The 17516-nt window shown below is 31.5% G+C and overlaps 1 protein-coding gene across 2 annotated transcripts in view; it reads right to left on the bottom strand.

The window, feature by feature from the left end:
- Nucleotides 1–17516, bottom strand: part of LOC118183052 (kin of IRRE-like protein 1) — a 795633-nt gene that overhangs the window by 294489 nt on the left and 483628 nt on the right. For both annotated transcript variants that reach the window (XM_085820807.1, XM_085820808.1), the window contains exon 4: nt 10180–10437. In XM_085820807.1, coding sequence (XP_085676933.1) covers nt 10180–10437 — 258 coding nt within the window. The remainder of the gene's footprint in view (nt 1–10179; nt 10438–17516) is intronic.

The raw sequence follows: 17516 nt of genomic DNA on the forward strand, positions 1-17516 counted from the left end.
CCTCTTTTTTTCATTCAACTATGTAGTCTCAATTTCAGTATACCAGTTCTACTGTTGCTACTACTGCTAATAATAATAAAACATTTATTCGAAGAAAATAAAATCAATGGCAAAAAAACAAGCATCGCTAAAGGAAATCTAGGGCCTAATTTTAATAATAACCTTTCTTTAATAACAGGAGCAGTATTTTTACTTAAACTAGCAAAATGGGGAAATAACTGTTTCGGGTACTTGGAGAAAAATATAAAAAATTAAGATACTAACTGTTCTTAGCGCTGATTAGTAAACAATGTATCTGAGTATTTAAATAATTAACAGCTCAGAAAATTTTGTTCCTGAGCAAATTTTGATGCCTTCGAAAGGGTTTTCGTTAACAGTTTTTATTCCATACACAGAAAAATCAGAAGTATTTAATCAGAAGTCAATAAGGCATTAGATCTGTTCATTATCTTCCAGATTAAAAACGAGCGTTGCTAATTAGCATAACAAGTATAATTATAATATAGTAGTTATATATGTATTACTTAAGCATATTTTTATAAAACTTATTTTACACCATTACTTTAAAAAATACAGCTTTCTATCACTACATATCATGTCAACAGCAAAATTTCTAATTTTTATGCATTCTATATCATATGCAGTCAAACAAAAAGCTAAAACTAAAAACAAGAGAGAGAGAAAGAAATAAAAAACAAAAAGAATAAAATTTTTTGGAAAGATATAGTTTAGAATCTTGAGCATATATTTCTTTTATTTAACTTTATTCAAAAAGCAACCTTCTTTTACAATCGGAATGCACTTTTTTCACATTTTCTATTCGCAGAAATTTACATTCTAAAATGAAAACAAATATAGATGGTTTGGAAATTGAAATTCGCTTTTTTAATGGAGTTTTAATTTAATTTAACGTTAAAGATTTAATTTTATCACTTGACAATAGCAAGTATTATTTTCATATATTTAATGTTATTTTTTTCTCTCTTTTTGGTTAGGCTGCAAACTGAAGTTCCCAGACGTAAAAGCTTTATTTAAATAAATTTAAAAGGTAAACAGTTTCTACAAATAGATTTTCTATCCAGCGACATTTTGCGTTAAATAATATTTCGCTAACTGAGATTTTTTTATTTGTAATCATATCCAGTGACTATTTCAATAGTGTGCTTTGAATCTGCTCAAGAATCTTGAACTTTCTGACGTTCTTCTTTTCTTTTTTTAATTATTATTTTGAATTCGTATTGCAGAATTAAGGGTAGCAATATATTATTATTTATATATTAAATAACATTAAGTTCATTATTGCTTATATAATGCATTATATATGTAAGTGCTGGCTGGATAAAAAATCATTATAATATTAGATCAAAACCTATATTTTTGGCCAGTTTTAGACCATCTGATGCAGGTTGTCATGCCTAGCTTATTTACTTAGTTTTATGTTGTGCTTATATAATAATTTTAATTCTTAGTTTGTTGTGTTTATACTTGAAACTTAAATAACACATATTGGACATAAATATAGACCAACATTCAAAATATTGGACTATAATTAAAAATTTTCAGATTAAAACTGTTTTATATTACAAATCTTGATTGCTCGTTTTCATGTGAGTTTCATTATAAGGTATTTTCTCCTTCCTTTATGCATGCTTTCGTAGTGTAAAAATAGCACACTCGGCGTGTATTCGAAAGGTCCAGGTTTGAATCCCAGCGAGGTCATTGCTCTTTTTTCACGTACTCCGGATCCCCCAAAAATTAATGTCTCTACAGTGGTGACCGAACTAGAAGATGGTGGATGATAATTCTTCACCACCAGTATTTGGCGATTGGGTCTACTAATTTCCAATTGGCATTTAAAAGGAGGAGTATATAATGTATTTTGTACCTCCTTTCTGCATGCCTTCATGGTGCAACGGTAGCACACTGGGCGCGTATTCGAGAGGTCCAGGTTCGAGTCCCAGCGACAGCATTGCACATTTTTCACGCCTCCTGCTTAAAATAACACAATGTCTCTACAACGTTCATTAATCTTCTAAAATCTTTCCAACAAACTTATTGGGAAAACATCTTCATATAACTGGTTCTTTGAAGCTCAAACCCACATTGTGAAAGAGGCTGCTAAATTTACACATTCTATTTCACTATAACACTTCAACTACCTCACGTCTCTTTCACTTAATCTTGATAGCCTACCTTTTTCATAAAAATAAGTCAGTATTAACTGAAATATGACCTATTATACGCCTCCAAATAAAAAGCCGCAAAACCAGGAATACACTAAAAATTTTAATAATCAACAAGCCCTTAAACATTCAACAGATGTGTTACGTACGAATCAAAGTAGTCATCATAGAGTTAATATACTCGTTAAGAAGATTCCAGATAAACTAATGTAAAGGACCTGTTAACCTCTACGCTTTCGAAATCAAAGATGCTAATTCTGCTCTCCAAACTTGCAAATGTATCTGCCGGACCTCCTCTTTCCTCAAGTACATCGAGTTCTTTCCTTATTACCTAATTAAACAATTTCCGTTGCATATAATGTATGCTTCGTAGCTCGAATTTCATGGATAATTATCAGATAATACATCCTCTCACAGTATGATAATACAAATCTATGCAATATTTCATTCATGTTAATACATACCTTAACTCTCAGACAAAGGCCAATGGTGCAATTATACAAATGGAATACAGAAACTTGTCAACTTTAATGTATACCATATTAAGTCACTTGTGACAGAATTCAGATAGAAATCGTTCCATTCCTGGCATAGCATATTTCATAAACCACAGTTCCGGTAATGAATTTTGCCAAAATCCAGCGCTTTTAAGAGAATTCGTTTTGATTCTGCAGCTTTTTTGATACGAATAATAAGCCAATTTTCAATTGGTTATGGAACGAGGAATTATCTTCTTTAGTATATTTATTTGCAGTTAATGTAACTTTATTTGGAGCCCATAAGTTTTTGATGAAATTAAAATATAACTCAAAACTATAATCCACAAGTTTCTTTTTGAAGTTCTGAACAGATTTTCACGGAATAATAAATTATGCTATAATCCCAAACTTCTCAGATCTTGTATTTGAAACTCGGATATGTTTAAGAACATATTAGATTTTGGCTATGTATAATAAAACTGAAATGGTACTTTACATGGAACTCTTAACAAATTTTTATGGAAAAATATAGAATCATTATAATAAAAGTTTGTAAGACAAGTTTGTCCAGTTGTGTCGCTTGGTGATTGGTTCCGCTATCTATATTCAGACTTCGAGCAGAGGCAACCAGTCACATTCAAGGATAAGATTCAAGGAAGTAATCCATTACGGCAGCGGTTGTCAAGATTTTGATTAACGTGTATCATCTAAACAAAAACTGAAAATATTTTGTACCACCACCTACATTTTACAATCATTATTTTTCAATAAAAATATTTAAAGAATATGTATATTTTGCCATTTCCACAACCTGTTGGCTATTTGTAATAAATGTGCACACATAAAAATATTAGATTAAAACGTTATTACCATTTTAATTATCAAACTTTAAGTTATAATACTTTAATTATAAATTTAGTGTGAAATTTGAGCCTGTTTAAGAAATATTAGTTTCTTTATGTCTGATCTTATTTTACTTAGTTTTATTCGTAAATTAGGATCCACTTTTAATTTTGCACTGGGTTTATTTTTCAAATATAACATGGAAGAAAATCTTTGTTCACGCAAATAGGTTGTGCAAAATAACAAAGTACAAAAAGGCAATAAAAATTTAATAGTTTTATTTGAAATGTCTTTAAATTTTTTTATCGGTTCAGCCAAAAGTTAAAGAGAGTATTATTTTTGAAATCTTCATTTAGAGTTCGATTACAGGAAATTTCTATCAATTGTTCTTTTACTTCACGAGATTTTTGAATTTAATAGTTAAAAATACTTTATTTCTTTGCGTTCCACCTATTTTTCACTTGAGTACCACCAGTTGAGAATCGTTGCATTACGGGATTAGCGAAAGAAGGGGTCCCGAAAATAGGATAAAATTTAATGTCAAAATGCCAAAAATTTGGTTTATAAAAACACTGTCTTCCACAGTGAAAACAGATAAACTTTTTATTTACATTTTTTTGTGTCGAAAAATAAGGATCGGATACAATTTTGGATTGGTAAATCATAATAATTTTGCATAAATATAAAAAGGCGATGTTTCCTTGATCGACGATCTAGCTGAATCATAAATAGGCAATGCATGTATCCCCGGGTTCTAATTCGAAAAACATAACCTTAGTTTCAAGTTTCAAATATACCTGTCTGTATTTGTTTTAGATACAATAGTCATTCTTTCGACAGGGCCCAAAAGGAAATGGTGGAAAAGTAAAATTTAAGACCCAAATTTTTATAAAAAAAATCCGAAAAGGTTATTTAATAACATGCAGTGCTTCTGCTAAACTTGAAGAAACCTGCCATAAACTGCACGGATGTCCTAAATCGTTACTTTACGTATTTGCAAATATTTAAAGCCAATTCATAAATCAAAAGACACATGTGAGGCTGACAACGATGGAAACGCTTCAGACATTATGAAAGCAATTGGTCGCGTAGATGCTTATAACTGGTAATTCGGTTAAAGACTGTGGTTTCAAGGATGCCTCAAAGGGTTATTTGGTTAAAGACCATAGTAGGTGTTTGGGGTAAAGTTAACATTAGTAATGACACCTTCAGGGGTTGTGTCGCGTTAGTTAGCTAATGACTTGACAACATTCCGAGGTGACTGTAAATTATATCCTGAATTTCGAGAAACTACACAGACGTTCTGAGCGACACTGAGTTTAAACATTATGCAAAGACTAAACAATACAGCTTGCATTGCAACAATTTATGCAAATTCAATACACGATAGCTTATATAAAAATTCGATGTGGCCAGCATATGACATCCTGCCAATTTTATGTTTCAGACAGCAACAAGCTTTAAGTAAAGTATAACTTCAGGCTGATCGTTTATAAATAATATTCTCCAATAAACAAAGAAAAGTTTGTAATATGAAATTTCGGATTGTATTTTACTAGATATAACTGGCCATGTATAAAAATTGGTTTTCTAAATTTATATAAACATAGACTTATCTCAATTTTTTTATGTTTTTCTGAACATTTTCGGAGATTTTTTTAAAATTTAATATTTTAGTTTTCCCTGATTTTCTTTTTTGCTTTGTCAGAAGAAAGATTGTTGAATCTATAACCTTTACAGACTGGCATTGTGATAGTTGAAAAAGGTTATATTTTTTAATGTGATTGGTTGCCTCGGCTCGAAGTCTGAATATAACAACACCAATCACCGAACAACACAATTTGACAAATTTGTCTGCCAAACTCTTATTATACTGATTCTATATTTGTCCATAAAAATCTGCTATGACTTCCAAATAAAGAACCACTTTCAATTTATCACATAAAATCAAAATTTAATATGTGGCTTTTAATTATATATAATTTTAAATACCAAATTTGGGAAGTTTTGCATTAAATCATAATGTAACTTTCCATGGAAATCTATTCAGAACTTCAAGTAAAGTTTTAATTCTAGGTTATCAGTTTTAACCAAAATCTAATGTTGTTTTCATTGACACAGAAGTCTTAAATATTAAAATTGAAAAATTTTGGTTTATATTTTAGTATAGGGTTTTATTAGAACCTGTTACGGACTTCAAGTGAAGTATCACTTCCAGCTGTTTACTGAAAACGGTTATGGACTTAAAGTAAAGTACCACCGGTTGCTAAATTTTACCTAATACCTAATCAATTCTATATATAAGTGCAGAAAGCTTATGTAGAGAAAACAGAAATTTTTGGAAGTTTGATACAAGAGTTTTTGAGGACAAAAAATCGTCACACACATATAGACCCATAGATAGATAGATATCATTGTAAAAATAGTCAAACCCTGATGTTGAGACCTTAATTCATGCTTATTCATTGAAAGCACACCATCAGATTTTTGGACCGAGAACGTTACCTCCAACTGTAAATATAGGTTTCAGGAAATAAACAATGGGCACATTACTGAATGAACTACAGCTTTTTCACCATACACCCGTCATATTATTTCATTAGATTCCCGCATTGTTTTCCTAACAAATACAATATGAAATATCAGTGCATTTCATGAAGTACTTGAATAAATATAATAAAACAAAATTTATTGCGACCATGCACCTAATGCTAAATACAGGGGAAAAAAGATATTTTTGCCATTGCTCGCAGGTTTTATCTCTCCTATACAAATCGAATACAGGATAGAGGTAATATACTATGTGTTCAAAAGTTAGGATCTTATTCTGACCTCGGAATTTCGGAAAAGAATTCGAAAACAAACTCAAAATTGTTCTTTACAACGATCTGAAACTGATCCTTCTGACTATACTGTAAAACTATGCCTATAAAAGTTTTTTATGCTTGCGAATTTTTGTGTGTATTTTCTTTCAAAATAAAAGTTTCTAAGCAAATTCAGAAAAAAATACTTGTATTGCTATGACTTTAGTGCATTGCTATAACAAGCAGCTTCAGATTGTCATACCATAATATTACATAAATTTTAAACTGTGCATCATTTATAAAGGAATTTATAGCACTAGCTAGCAAATTAAAGCCCGAACCATAGTTAAATCGAAAAATCAACCACCAACAAGTACATATCATTTTATTGTGTCTCGCAGATAGATTGCATCTTTTTTATAGATCGAACTTGAATGACAAAAACATTCAAGTTTGAATGAGTTGTTTGAGAGTTTGTAATTATCCTACGAGTGGCTATCTCAGCGGTACTCGCATAGTAAATACGAATATGGGAACTTCCGCTGAATGTCTCACACACAGTACCATTTTATCTTAATTTAATTATCATAAGTAAAAGGTTACGTTAGAAATAAAATCAAGAATAAAGAAATGACTTTATTTCATAATTATAAATGTTACTTACATTTAGTTTACACAGTTTTCACAGATAGCGTATTGATGTTCCATATATATATTTTCTTTTCATTTTTCGCAAATTAATCATATCTTTCTGCCATTTTTGCTGGGATAAAATGCACGTTCTTTTAAAGTTTCTTTAAATTTTACACACACTAAGTAGTTCATTAACAAAAAATCCGATTTGTTTTCTTTTGCTACTGTTTCTGGGTTATAATGTGGTAATTCTCACGAGTGAATGTACGAAGAAATATCTGTTTTTTCGCTCAGTTTTGCTTGTCATATTATGCTTTCCCAAATCTTACAATATATAAAGTTTTAATGCATTATTATATTACAGTTATACTTAATTAGGGCTTTAAAACCTTCAGAAACTAATATTGAAATGTTGAGTAGTTTTGACAGTTTTACGTTTAGTGAAATATTTAAGTGTTCAGTACTTAAATTCAATCTTCATATATCAGCGAATGATATTTAAGTTTGCAATATTTAAGCATTCAGTGAATAATATTTTTAAAAAGTGCGTTCAGTACTTAAATGATCAGCCTTAAAATGTTTAATTGATAATATTTAAATATTTAGTGTGATCTGTATTATTACTATTCACTATGTACTTAAATATTCAGTTAGAATTTAGACAATCAATAAATGCTATTTAAATGCACAGTACATAAAGGTTCAGCTTTAAAATATTCAATAACTAATATTTAAATGCTTAGTGCGATTACTACTGAAATGTTTAGAATTGAAAGATTTATAAATAATATTTAAATGTTCTGTCTTAAAGTATTTAATAAGAGAGTATGAAAATATTCAATACATTCCGTACTTTAATTTCCAGTCTCAGAATGTTTAATGAACAGCATTTAAATGTTCAGAATGTTCAATAGTAAATGATCAGTAACCATATCTAATTGTTCAGAATGTTCAGTATTTGAACATTCAGCCTGAAAGTATTCGGAGCATTTAATATTTGAATAGTGAAGAATGATTCATCTATTTTTTAAATTTTGATTACATGAAAAGAGCTTCCCTGAGAATTGTTTTCATAATATTACAATATTACAAAACATTTTAAGTATCTAATACACAGAATGCTAATTCCCTCAAATATATCAAAATTGCACCGAAACTTCTGAGAAAAATCTCATCAGAAAGCTTTAAATTTAAACCAAATTACTTTTATTTAAAATAAAAAGCTAAAAGTTATGAATTTCTATTATTAAATAGTTAAGAATCTGTATATATGTATGTCTATATGAATGTATGCATATATATTCCTCGCTCTGTGGAAAAACGGCGACATCTACAGCCCCCCAAACTTTGAAACACAGCCTTCTACTCGAACATGGGCCTCTTAAAGCCTGAATTTTGAATGAACATTATGCATGAACACAAGCCTGAAATTTGAAACTAGATATATTTGTATATATATAATGCTCTTGTGTTAGGGTGACATTATATTAAGTGTAACACTAATTTCATAAGGAATTCTCAGGATTTAACAAATGCACCAATTCCATAAATATTTAAATACAAATTTCCCTTGAACACAAACACATACATACACTTATATAAATACAACGCATATATTGTTACAAACACAACTGTGTAAATATTCTGCAGTAGTTTTCGTATAGGGTGTGCGAATCAAGTACAGGGTGTAAAATAAACCTAAATTTTCATATTCAGATCTTTATATTTATTTTATGTTTTGTACAAACTTGACGAAATTCTGATCAATAATCTCAGTGATTTGAAAGCAATATATAGCTACACGGCAGAAAAAGATATTTATGTTTAATAATTTAATCAGAAAACTCGGCAATTCAAAAGAAATGTGCAACTACTTGGAAAATATTTGTCTTTCCAATTTCATCAACAAACACAGAAATTTAAAAGAAATGTGCGACCATTGTCCAAAATAAAATATTTTTAGCTTCCATGCGCCACTGCGTTGCCATTAGGCAAAGCGCAAACTGTTTAAGATTTTTTTTTTTTTTTTTTTTTTAGATTAAGATTTTTTCTTTTTTTTCTTTTTAGATTCTTTTTAGATCTTGTTTAAGATTTTTCTTTTTAATTTAACATATATGTTACTGGTTAACAAACTAAGCGACTTCAAAGCAATAAACGCAATTATCGTCTCTGTGTGCTATTAATTACTAGCTGGACCCATGAAATACTCATTAAATCGTTATTATTTTTTTAAATTTTTATAATAACAATTTTTATACGGCTGACACTCAAGTAGCTAATATTATAAATAACAATAACTGGAATTCTGAGACAGGCCGTAAAACTACATATGTTGCGTCAAACAATAAACGAGTTGTGAAAGCATTCAGGTAATGCATTGTTACAAATTTTGTATAACGCAACATGAAAGGCTTCAAGAAAAGTGAAACTCTGCCTATTAGTAAAAGACTACAGAGCGATTGTGGTAAAAGGTTACCTCGCCAAGCTGGTTGGCGATGGTTTACGTGACTAATTTTTGTCACCAAATTTGGCAAGAAATCGCCAAATGTCGCGACATTTGGTTATAATTTGATCTGGTCCCTATATTACTGTAATTGGTTTTGTAATTGAATAACTGTAATTGATCATTATGGTTAACTGTACGCTTATCCGGCACCTATATGCTTGCTTGTTTGTATATGCCTTCCAGTAATTTCGAGATAAGCAAGGTATTAAGAGATTTCTTAGCGGCCGAGGAAGACTTATAAAACGGGAGAAGGCATTAATTCTCAGTTTTTTTAGCTCAGAGTAGATTTAGGAGTAATGAGAGATTGCAAGCTTAGCTCTTTAGATGCGCTTTGCATTACGTTGTGTTTAACGTTCTTAGTAGTTTGAAATGGTAACTACTGACTGTGCTCTGTTATAGTAAACAGAGCTGGACGAGTACTAAAGCTGTAAGTTGTTTGCTTTGGGAAAAATCATTCGATCAAGCTACCATCGGTTCTGCGTGCATTCCATCCATTACGAACCCGTATGCACGCAACAGTATTAATGATTAGAAAGAAAGACAGCATGATTGTTAATTTAGAGAGTACAATATGTATACTGTGAACATAATCTTTACTGTGCGCTAAATGATTTCCCGATTCATTTTATTTTGATATTTGCTTTACAGCGAATGGGATTGAAATGGTGGTAAACTCGAAATACCTCTAGGTATGTCTGAAAATAATGCAGAAACTTGAAAAATGTACTTACATTTGACATCAATGTTGACTTCCAGTTCATGACTTTGTCCAACGTCGTTGGAAGCAGAACAGCTGTATATACCAGAGTCGGATCTCTTCACTGGCATGAACTCTATCTGGTCTTTCAAAGCGTATATGCTAGAATATCCAGACTTTTTCCAAATGACATTCGCTTGAGGATTGGCATCAGCGACACATTTGACGGAGACTGTCTCCCCTTCTTCGATATCTTTCACGGGTTGACCCTCCAAGCGAATTTCAGGAACATCTGAAAAGGCAACGCATTTATAAATGAATATTCATTCGCGTTCAGAGAAAATGCATAAAGACGGGCATAGTTTGGACATATCCAAAAGTAATATATTTATTCAATAGAGTATTTATTGAAATTTATACGAAGTCTAGTTCCTTAAAAATTTTAAAATGCATTGTTAGCAGATTTTTAAATCATCTATTAGAAAAGTTGAATAGAAAGAACAATACATGGCGTGGATGCACTCAGTCTTTAAGATGCTTCCAATTGTCAGCCCCTTCGGTAGTTTAACACGTGTTGTAGTTTTGCAAACTTTTTTTTGGTTAGTGTTAATAAAACTTTTTATTCCAGTCCGTAAACAAAAGAGTACCAAAATAGATATAAAAGAAGAATGTCTTCCATAGCATTTCATTATTAGGTAAAAAAATTAACTTTCTCTTCTGAAGGCTAGACTTATCTAATAATTTAAACTTAATCACGTTTTAATTTTGATTTCTTAAAAGCTTCGGAATGATGCATTAACCACGGGAATGAGATATCTTTATGTCGTTCCTGTCGGCTCTACCCTTCTTCTTTCGACCTAACACTCTAACTTCCTCTAACACTCTAACTTGTGTAGCATTACAAACTTCTAATGGAAGCCATAACAACAACGCTTTGGTAGAAATGGATTGAGTTTTAACGACATTACATTCAACAATAAAATTCTATGCTTTTCAATAATTTTACGTTCCTTTTCTTCATTCGTTGATGAATAAACATATTGCAAATTTTTCCTTTTTATAAGAATGTGGTCTACATATATAATACATTTAATATGCAACTTTATCAAATATAATACAGATTTATTATATATAGTTTGTTTAGTAAACAGCACATATTAAAGTGATATTTCAATATTATATATTTTCATTACATTTTCCCTGCATACGTATGTGGAGAATATATTACTTTATTTTATGGCGCTATTAATTTTTATTCGGATGCTTTGAAATAAAAAGTCAGGAGAATAATTTAATATTTAAGGTAGATTCTGATTATTCTTTTGAAATATTTCAGATAAGAAATTTTCCCTCTTTCCTTATCATTTGCAGTAAGTACTGCTTTAAATATAATTTTATCTTTTATAGTTTAGTCCTAAGCTAACGATTCTTTCCTTTTTCTTTCTTCTCATCTTTCATTCCTTACTATTTCAAGCTCTCTTTTCTTCCTTTTACCGTAATTTTAATTTAATTTCTTTACAAACTAGACAAGATATAGTTCAAAATTCTTAGAAAGAGGAAATTCATATTTACAGCATTTGCGGAATATGACTATGAGCTTTCGAACCTTACATCGATCTTAAACATATATTTCTTAAAAAGTAAATTCAAATAACTTGCGCGTTTTTATGAAATCGTCTCAAAACTGTTGGGGAGAAAAATCTTCTAATTATCATCTAGCATTTTCTGTGCTCAGTCTAGAGTAAACTTTCCAATTATTTATCTTCGGTATTGTTTGACGAGCTAAAACAAAGCAAAACAAAAAAAAAACTTCCTTACATTTAGGCTCAAAGTTTGCAGAAATATTCAAGAAACGTATTGACTTAATGCATTTTTCATGACTATCAGCAACATTATCCTAGATATTTTAAGATGAATGAAAGAGATACAAAATCAAATAAAATTGTAGCGTCTACCTTGAAATGTTTAATAAACATATTTCAGCAAACTTTGATCTTAAATATATGGAATGTTGGGGTTTCGGCTAATAAAAGCAAAATGAAGGTTTTATTAACTTGAATGTTTACTTTGGATAAGAAGTTAAATCCCCTTTTTACAGAATTTTTAAACACCGAATAAATATATGTTAATTTAGTCCTCTCAATCATTTTCAAAACGACTACTTAGTAATAACTTCAGTTTGAAATGAGCTCCATTCTTTTATATATTCTTGGAAAATTCTCATTATTGAAGCCTTCTTCCTTCCTGTTCTATAATTTGTTACTTTGTAACAGGCATTTCAATACTATTTTCTCCCTAAACGATGATTTTAACCATTGTAGAAAAAGGGTGAAATCCTCTATGCTAAAATCCTTTAATTCCGTCTGCGCGGTAATGACGGCACACGTTACGCGGAAAGGATTGCTGAGACCTTGAAGATACTATCTAGAAACTGGAGATGTAAATTGTTTCCCGCGTGTAAAGGATTTTCTTTCTTTGCATTTCATTTAAATTCATCCTTACGTGCTTATGTGTAATTTTGCTTAGTTTCTAAAATTTGTCCGAATTAGCATTTACAGCCATTAGGACTAATATTTCTTCTAATCTGCTTGGCGAACATGTGGGTGTCCTGAGTAGAACAGTCAGTTTACTTTAAACTATGTCCGATGAAATTGTAGAAGATATGACAAAGATGGGAAGGGTTTTATTACCCTTTATTCTTCAGAGTTTACAGCTGCTCCCGCACTTCGGGATACAAAGACCAGTACTTGTGGTCTGAACATAAAAAAATAAGAACTATAAACTAACTAAATTTAAATAAGAGGTAAACTCAAATACCTTACAAAGACTAGTAACACTAAGATTGGTCTTTTAGATCTTTACGTATGTAGTACGCAGAATGCGGGAAAACGAAATAAGGTGGCGAGAAATATATATCTCTCTCTTCATGGCTAAAAGCCACAATTTAAATACTCAAGAGTTTGCAAGCACAATTTAAATGCTAAAACTAACCTCGTTTATTCTGGCCGCAAGTGGAAAACAAGAGCGGACAGTAAAGTTTTAAAAGTAAAATAAACGTTAGTAAAACTTAAAATCCTTATACAGCTTCTAAACAGCTGCGACAAAGCTACAGAGTACAATAGACGTACGAGCTATAGTCTCGTAAAAAAGTGTCAGAATCATTGACAATTCCAAATTTGACAGAAACCAACGGCCAAACGGTAAATGTGTTGAACATTGATAGTTCGACTGGATTTCAGATCCCGGCTAATGTCCATTGAAATGTCCTCCACGAAGGCTGCCTTTCCCTGAGATCTCGCGGCGTTTGCTCTTATCTAAATTACCACTCCGACCACCCCCGATTACGCACAGTTTTGGATTCCTCTGCACGCTTTTTCAAAATATTATTGCAAAATGCCCAACTGCTGTGAGATAGCTTCCCTGCAAAGCGAGGTTAGGGCAGCCAGTAAGTAGCAGGAAAGGGCAAGGTTGCCATATTTGGTGACAAAATTGGAGCTATGATATAGACGGAGCGAGAACATTCTAGAACGCATTCTTACCGGTTTTCTCGGGAACAATCTCGAAGGTTGGTTAAAGCTATATAACCCTGCCTGTACAGAGAGATTAGTAGTGTCTTGAGTTCAGAGATTAGCCTGAGAGCAGTACTTTGCCGTGAAACTGTCTTCACCGTTATAACCTGAAGGCTGCGTTGCTGATTGTTTCAGCGTGTCTGTCGTAGTTTTTCAGTGAGTGATTAGTGTTTTTGGATCAGTCCTGTGTAACAGTGCTTACTGGCGAATAAAATGACTTTTGATTCTTCAAGTGTTATCATCAATTACTCCAAACCCACGAACTTGTAGTATGACACGAATCGTAATATGGCAGTTACTTTTGTTATTATCTTTTCAGAAATACTAGTTCTTTTCACAACATTTAAAAACCATGGGCACAGTATCATTTACAAGATAATACGAAGGCATTTCTGCACATTAAACTTCGTCAGAAATTAAGAAAAGGCGCCAAAATTCAAGAATAAGGCTAAAAATTCCGTAGACGATTTGGAAAAATTGTATAAAAGTGTCTTAATGAGAGTTGAAAGAAAACTCTGTGTAATATTGCATTGTAATCGCAAATGAGTGTGTGTGTGTGGAATCTTTGAAGAAACTAGGATTGGTAGAAGATTACAAATTAATTTCATATTTTGATCCAAAATAAACAGAGAACTATTAAGAAAGGCAGTGCCTTAGCGACCGTTGTCATTCACTTTATTTGATAAATAAACAGGTATGGGCTTGCATTTCCGTGCTAATGCCTATGAATTAGTGTAGTCAAAAAGTAGACAGTACAGGATTTCTAACCAGTGCCACTAAAATGCCTTAGGACTAAATTCATATAAAATCGAAAGTTGACAAAAATGATATTCTTACTTCTAAAACCGTTATCAGACCTACTAAGCTACCTAAACTGCTCATTGAAAGAAATATTTCCTGGGTTGACATCTTCACCTGGGAAACTTGAACGCAAACAGAAATCTATTACCGCTCAAATTGACAGACATAATCATAATAAAAACTTCCCCTGATCCTTCATAAGCGGGACTTTTTTCCTGACTAGTTGACATCGAAGAGCTATGCCACGCACAGCTGCCATCGCAGTTTAGTTTTCCAGGTATCATACAGAGTTGCGACTATAATAAGAAAAACAGATCGCTGACAACTTAAAATGCAACAGTTCCCTCATTCAAAATAGTGCTGGCAGAAAAGCGCTTTTCGAAAACGTTTGTTATTGCTTCGTGCTTTGCTAATTTTGATAATTACCGGCATTCAACATATAAACCTTGCAACTATATACAACTCTTGGCACATTCGTATAGCTGCTTAATTGCTTCGTACAATTCATATTTTGAAATATTGTTTAAGTATGTGGTTAAAGTTTCCTAAATCATTTAGTGTTGTCAGTATACGAACCTACGAGAAAAGACTTCAATTTAAGGAAAAAAGAAGTCTTCGTGTGTCAAATCTGGTAAATAAGAGGGATTAGCTAAATAAAAACTGTGATTTGTTTTTTGGCTAGAAGCTGCTTGATGAGAATGGATTTGATTAATGGGCCATCGATTGAGTTTCCTTGAAATATGTTCATTGCATCTCGCTACAATACAGAGTTCACCATCTATTTCCTTGTGAGCTATCATTCTGCAATCAAAGAACTCATCAAAATTATATTTTCTCAAAATTCCAGAAACCGAAGTTTTTGTGACCGCGGTGAGCTTTTTCAACCCATGCTGACTATATCCGTTTTGTCTTCAGGATTACAAGTAAAGCATCATGTTTCCTCTTTATTCACAATTCTCTCGAAACAATCAGAATTAATGAACGCCATTTGGATCGAATCATTTTCTCAGCTTCCCAATTCACAACAGCAGATGTTCATTGGACCAAAAAAAAAACGATTAAATGCACTGAAATTTCCATCTGTAGACATATAATGGTTTGAGAAAAACAACTTAAGATGGCTTAGTAACAAATGTTTAGTTACGTTTAGTTTAGTTTACGAGTGTGCTGCAGCCCTCCTGGCCGATAATAATCGGCCTACGCAGCACACCCGAAGCAAACAAAATAAAGTAACAAATGTTATCAGTTATCGCTTGGCAGATATGATGAAATTAAAAATAATTCCAGTCGAACCTCGCTATAACAAACCTCACTCATAATGAACCCCCCCCCCCCCCATGTAACGAACGAATCTCTTGGTTCCATAGAATTTTCTAAATTTAAAGTAATTTTATACTGCTGTAGCAAAATTTCAATAATGGAAAATCGGATATATGGATATCTTCGATCAAACATTTTTGTATCTTTTTTTCAGAATTTCGGGACGTTTTAGCAAAACAATTACTATCTCTTAAAATTATCCATGTTTAGGAAGTAATAATCCATATTCCATATTCCGTCCGCAAAGGAAAATACTTTTGCATTGCTTTTCTTTTTTGTTCAACTTCATTTTTCACTATGTTCTAAACAAAGACTATACCAAACAACTGTGACACATAATCTCAAGAGAACGAAGACGCCATATAGCGCTCTTTGTATAGGGTGCATGTGACCATTAAACCAAAGACCGTAAGTGGGTTCTTTTTAATTCATTCAAATTCTTTGAGTGAGTTGTCAGATACAGTTCTATTCAACGTTAATACTACGGTGAAAATTTCAAATTTCCACTATTCAGGGAAAGAGGAAATGGTGCATGTTATAAGTTTGGTTTATACAATTGATTCGTCTTTTAGAGAATAAAATCTTTTTATTCTTCTTATTTTTTGTTTATTTATTTATTTTTCTTCTTTTTCTTACTTTTTTCTTTTCTTTAAATCCAAGTTCATCTTTTCGATTGGGTTTCTTGCATTCTTTAGATCTTTACAATCATATATATCTTACGTAAAAGTTAAATTCATCAATGTTTTTGTTATTCATTTTCATACAAATAAAAAAAACTATTTTTACATTTTCGTGAGGTAATCTTCTTTTCTTAACGAATCGTATATAGTGAATCACTGTATATGACGAACTAAAATTTCGATCTCTTGAAGTTCATTATAGCGTTATTCGATTGTAGCCCTAAAATTCTTTAAACGCATTCATATTTCTTTAAAGAAATATAAGCTTAAAGCTCGTCAGCATTAATATTTATTTTTCTAAAACTCATTTATCGTGCAATCTATTCAATAGCTTTTCTATCGGGTTGAAAGTAAAAAATGAAGGAATGAACACCGCTTGAAATTTAAAGATAATATTTTCCCACGAATAAATGTTAAGTACTGCTACGAAATTCTAATGGCAGCATTAGCTTAGAAATTCAAACAGTGCTGCCAAAAAAAAATCAACAAACTTATGAATAAATATTCCAGAATACTTCCTGATAATATCACACTCCAGTAAACTAGCAAAGTTTTTCTCCTCCAATAAAATCTGAAGCTTCTTCACGTAAAAGGGTGTTCAAGCAATGGCAAGCAACGAAAAGCCTCGTGCATCATTTCAAAAAGAAGCCTATAATAGAAAACTGCACAAAGAGTGAAAACTTAAAAATCACTGAATTGGAAAAGGAGACGGTTGAATTTATTTGATGTTATTCAAATTCATTGAATTCAGATTCTTTAAGAAAATATTTTTTTAAAGAAACACATTTACTGCGGATATTATTGGAAATAAATGTACCAAAAATGTAAAAATGAAATAAAATTAACGTGGGAGAAAAAACTGCTCTAGCGGTGCTCATTCATTTGAAAATTAATCGGAACCACAAATATGTGAAATAAAGGAAGTTTTGATGAAACAAAATTGTTCTTTATGAGTTTTGTTAAACACGGCAGGCTTTTAATTTTTACTGTATTTAAATTTT

The sequence above is a fragment of the Stegodyphus dumicola genome, chromosome 7, assembly GCF_044657685.1.
Source record: "Stegodyphus dumicola isolate Sdum_Otavi_A_Nest chromosome 7, ASM4465768v1".
Taxonomy (NCBI): Eukaryota; Metazoa; Arthropoda; class Arachnida; order Araneae; family Eresidae; genus Stegodyphus; species Stegodyphus dumicola.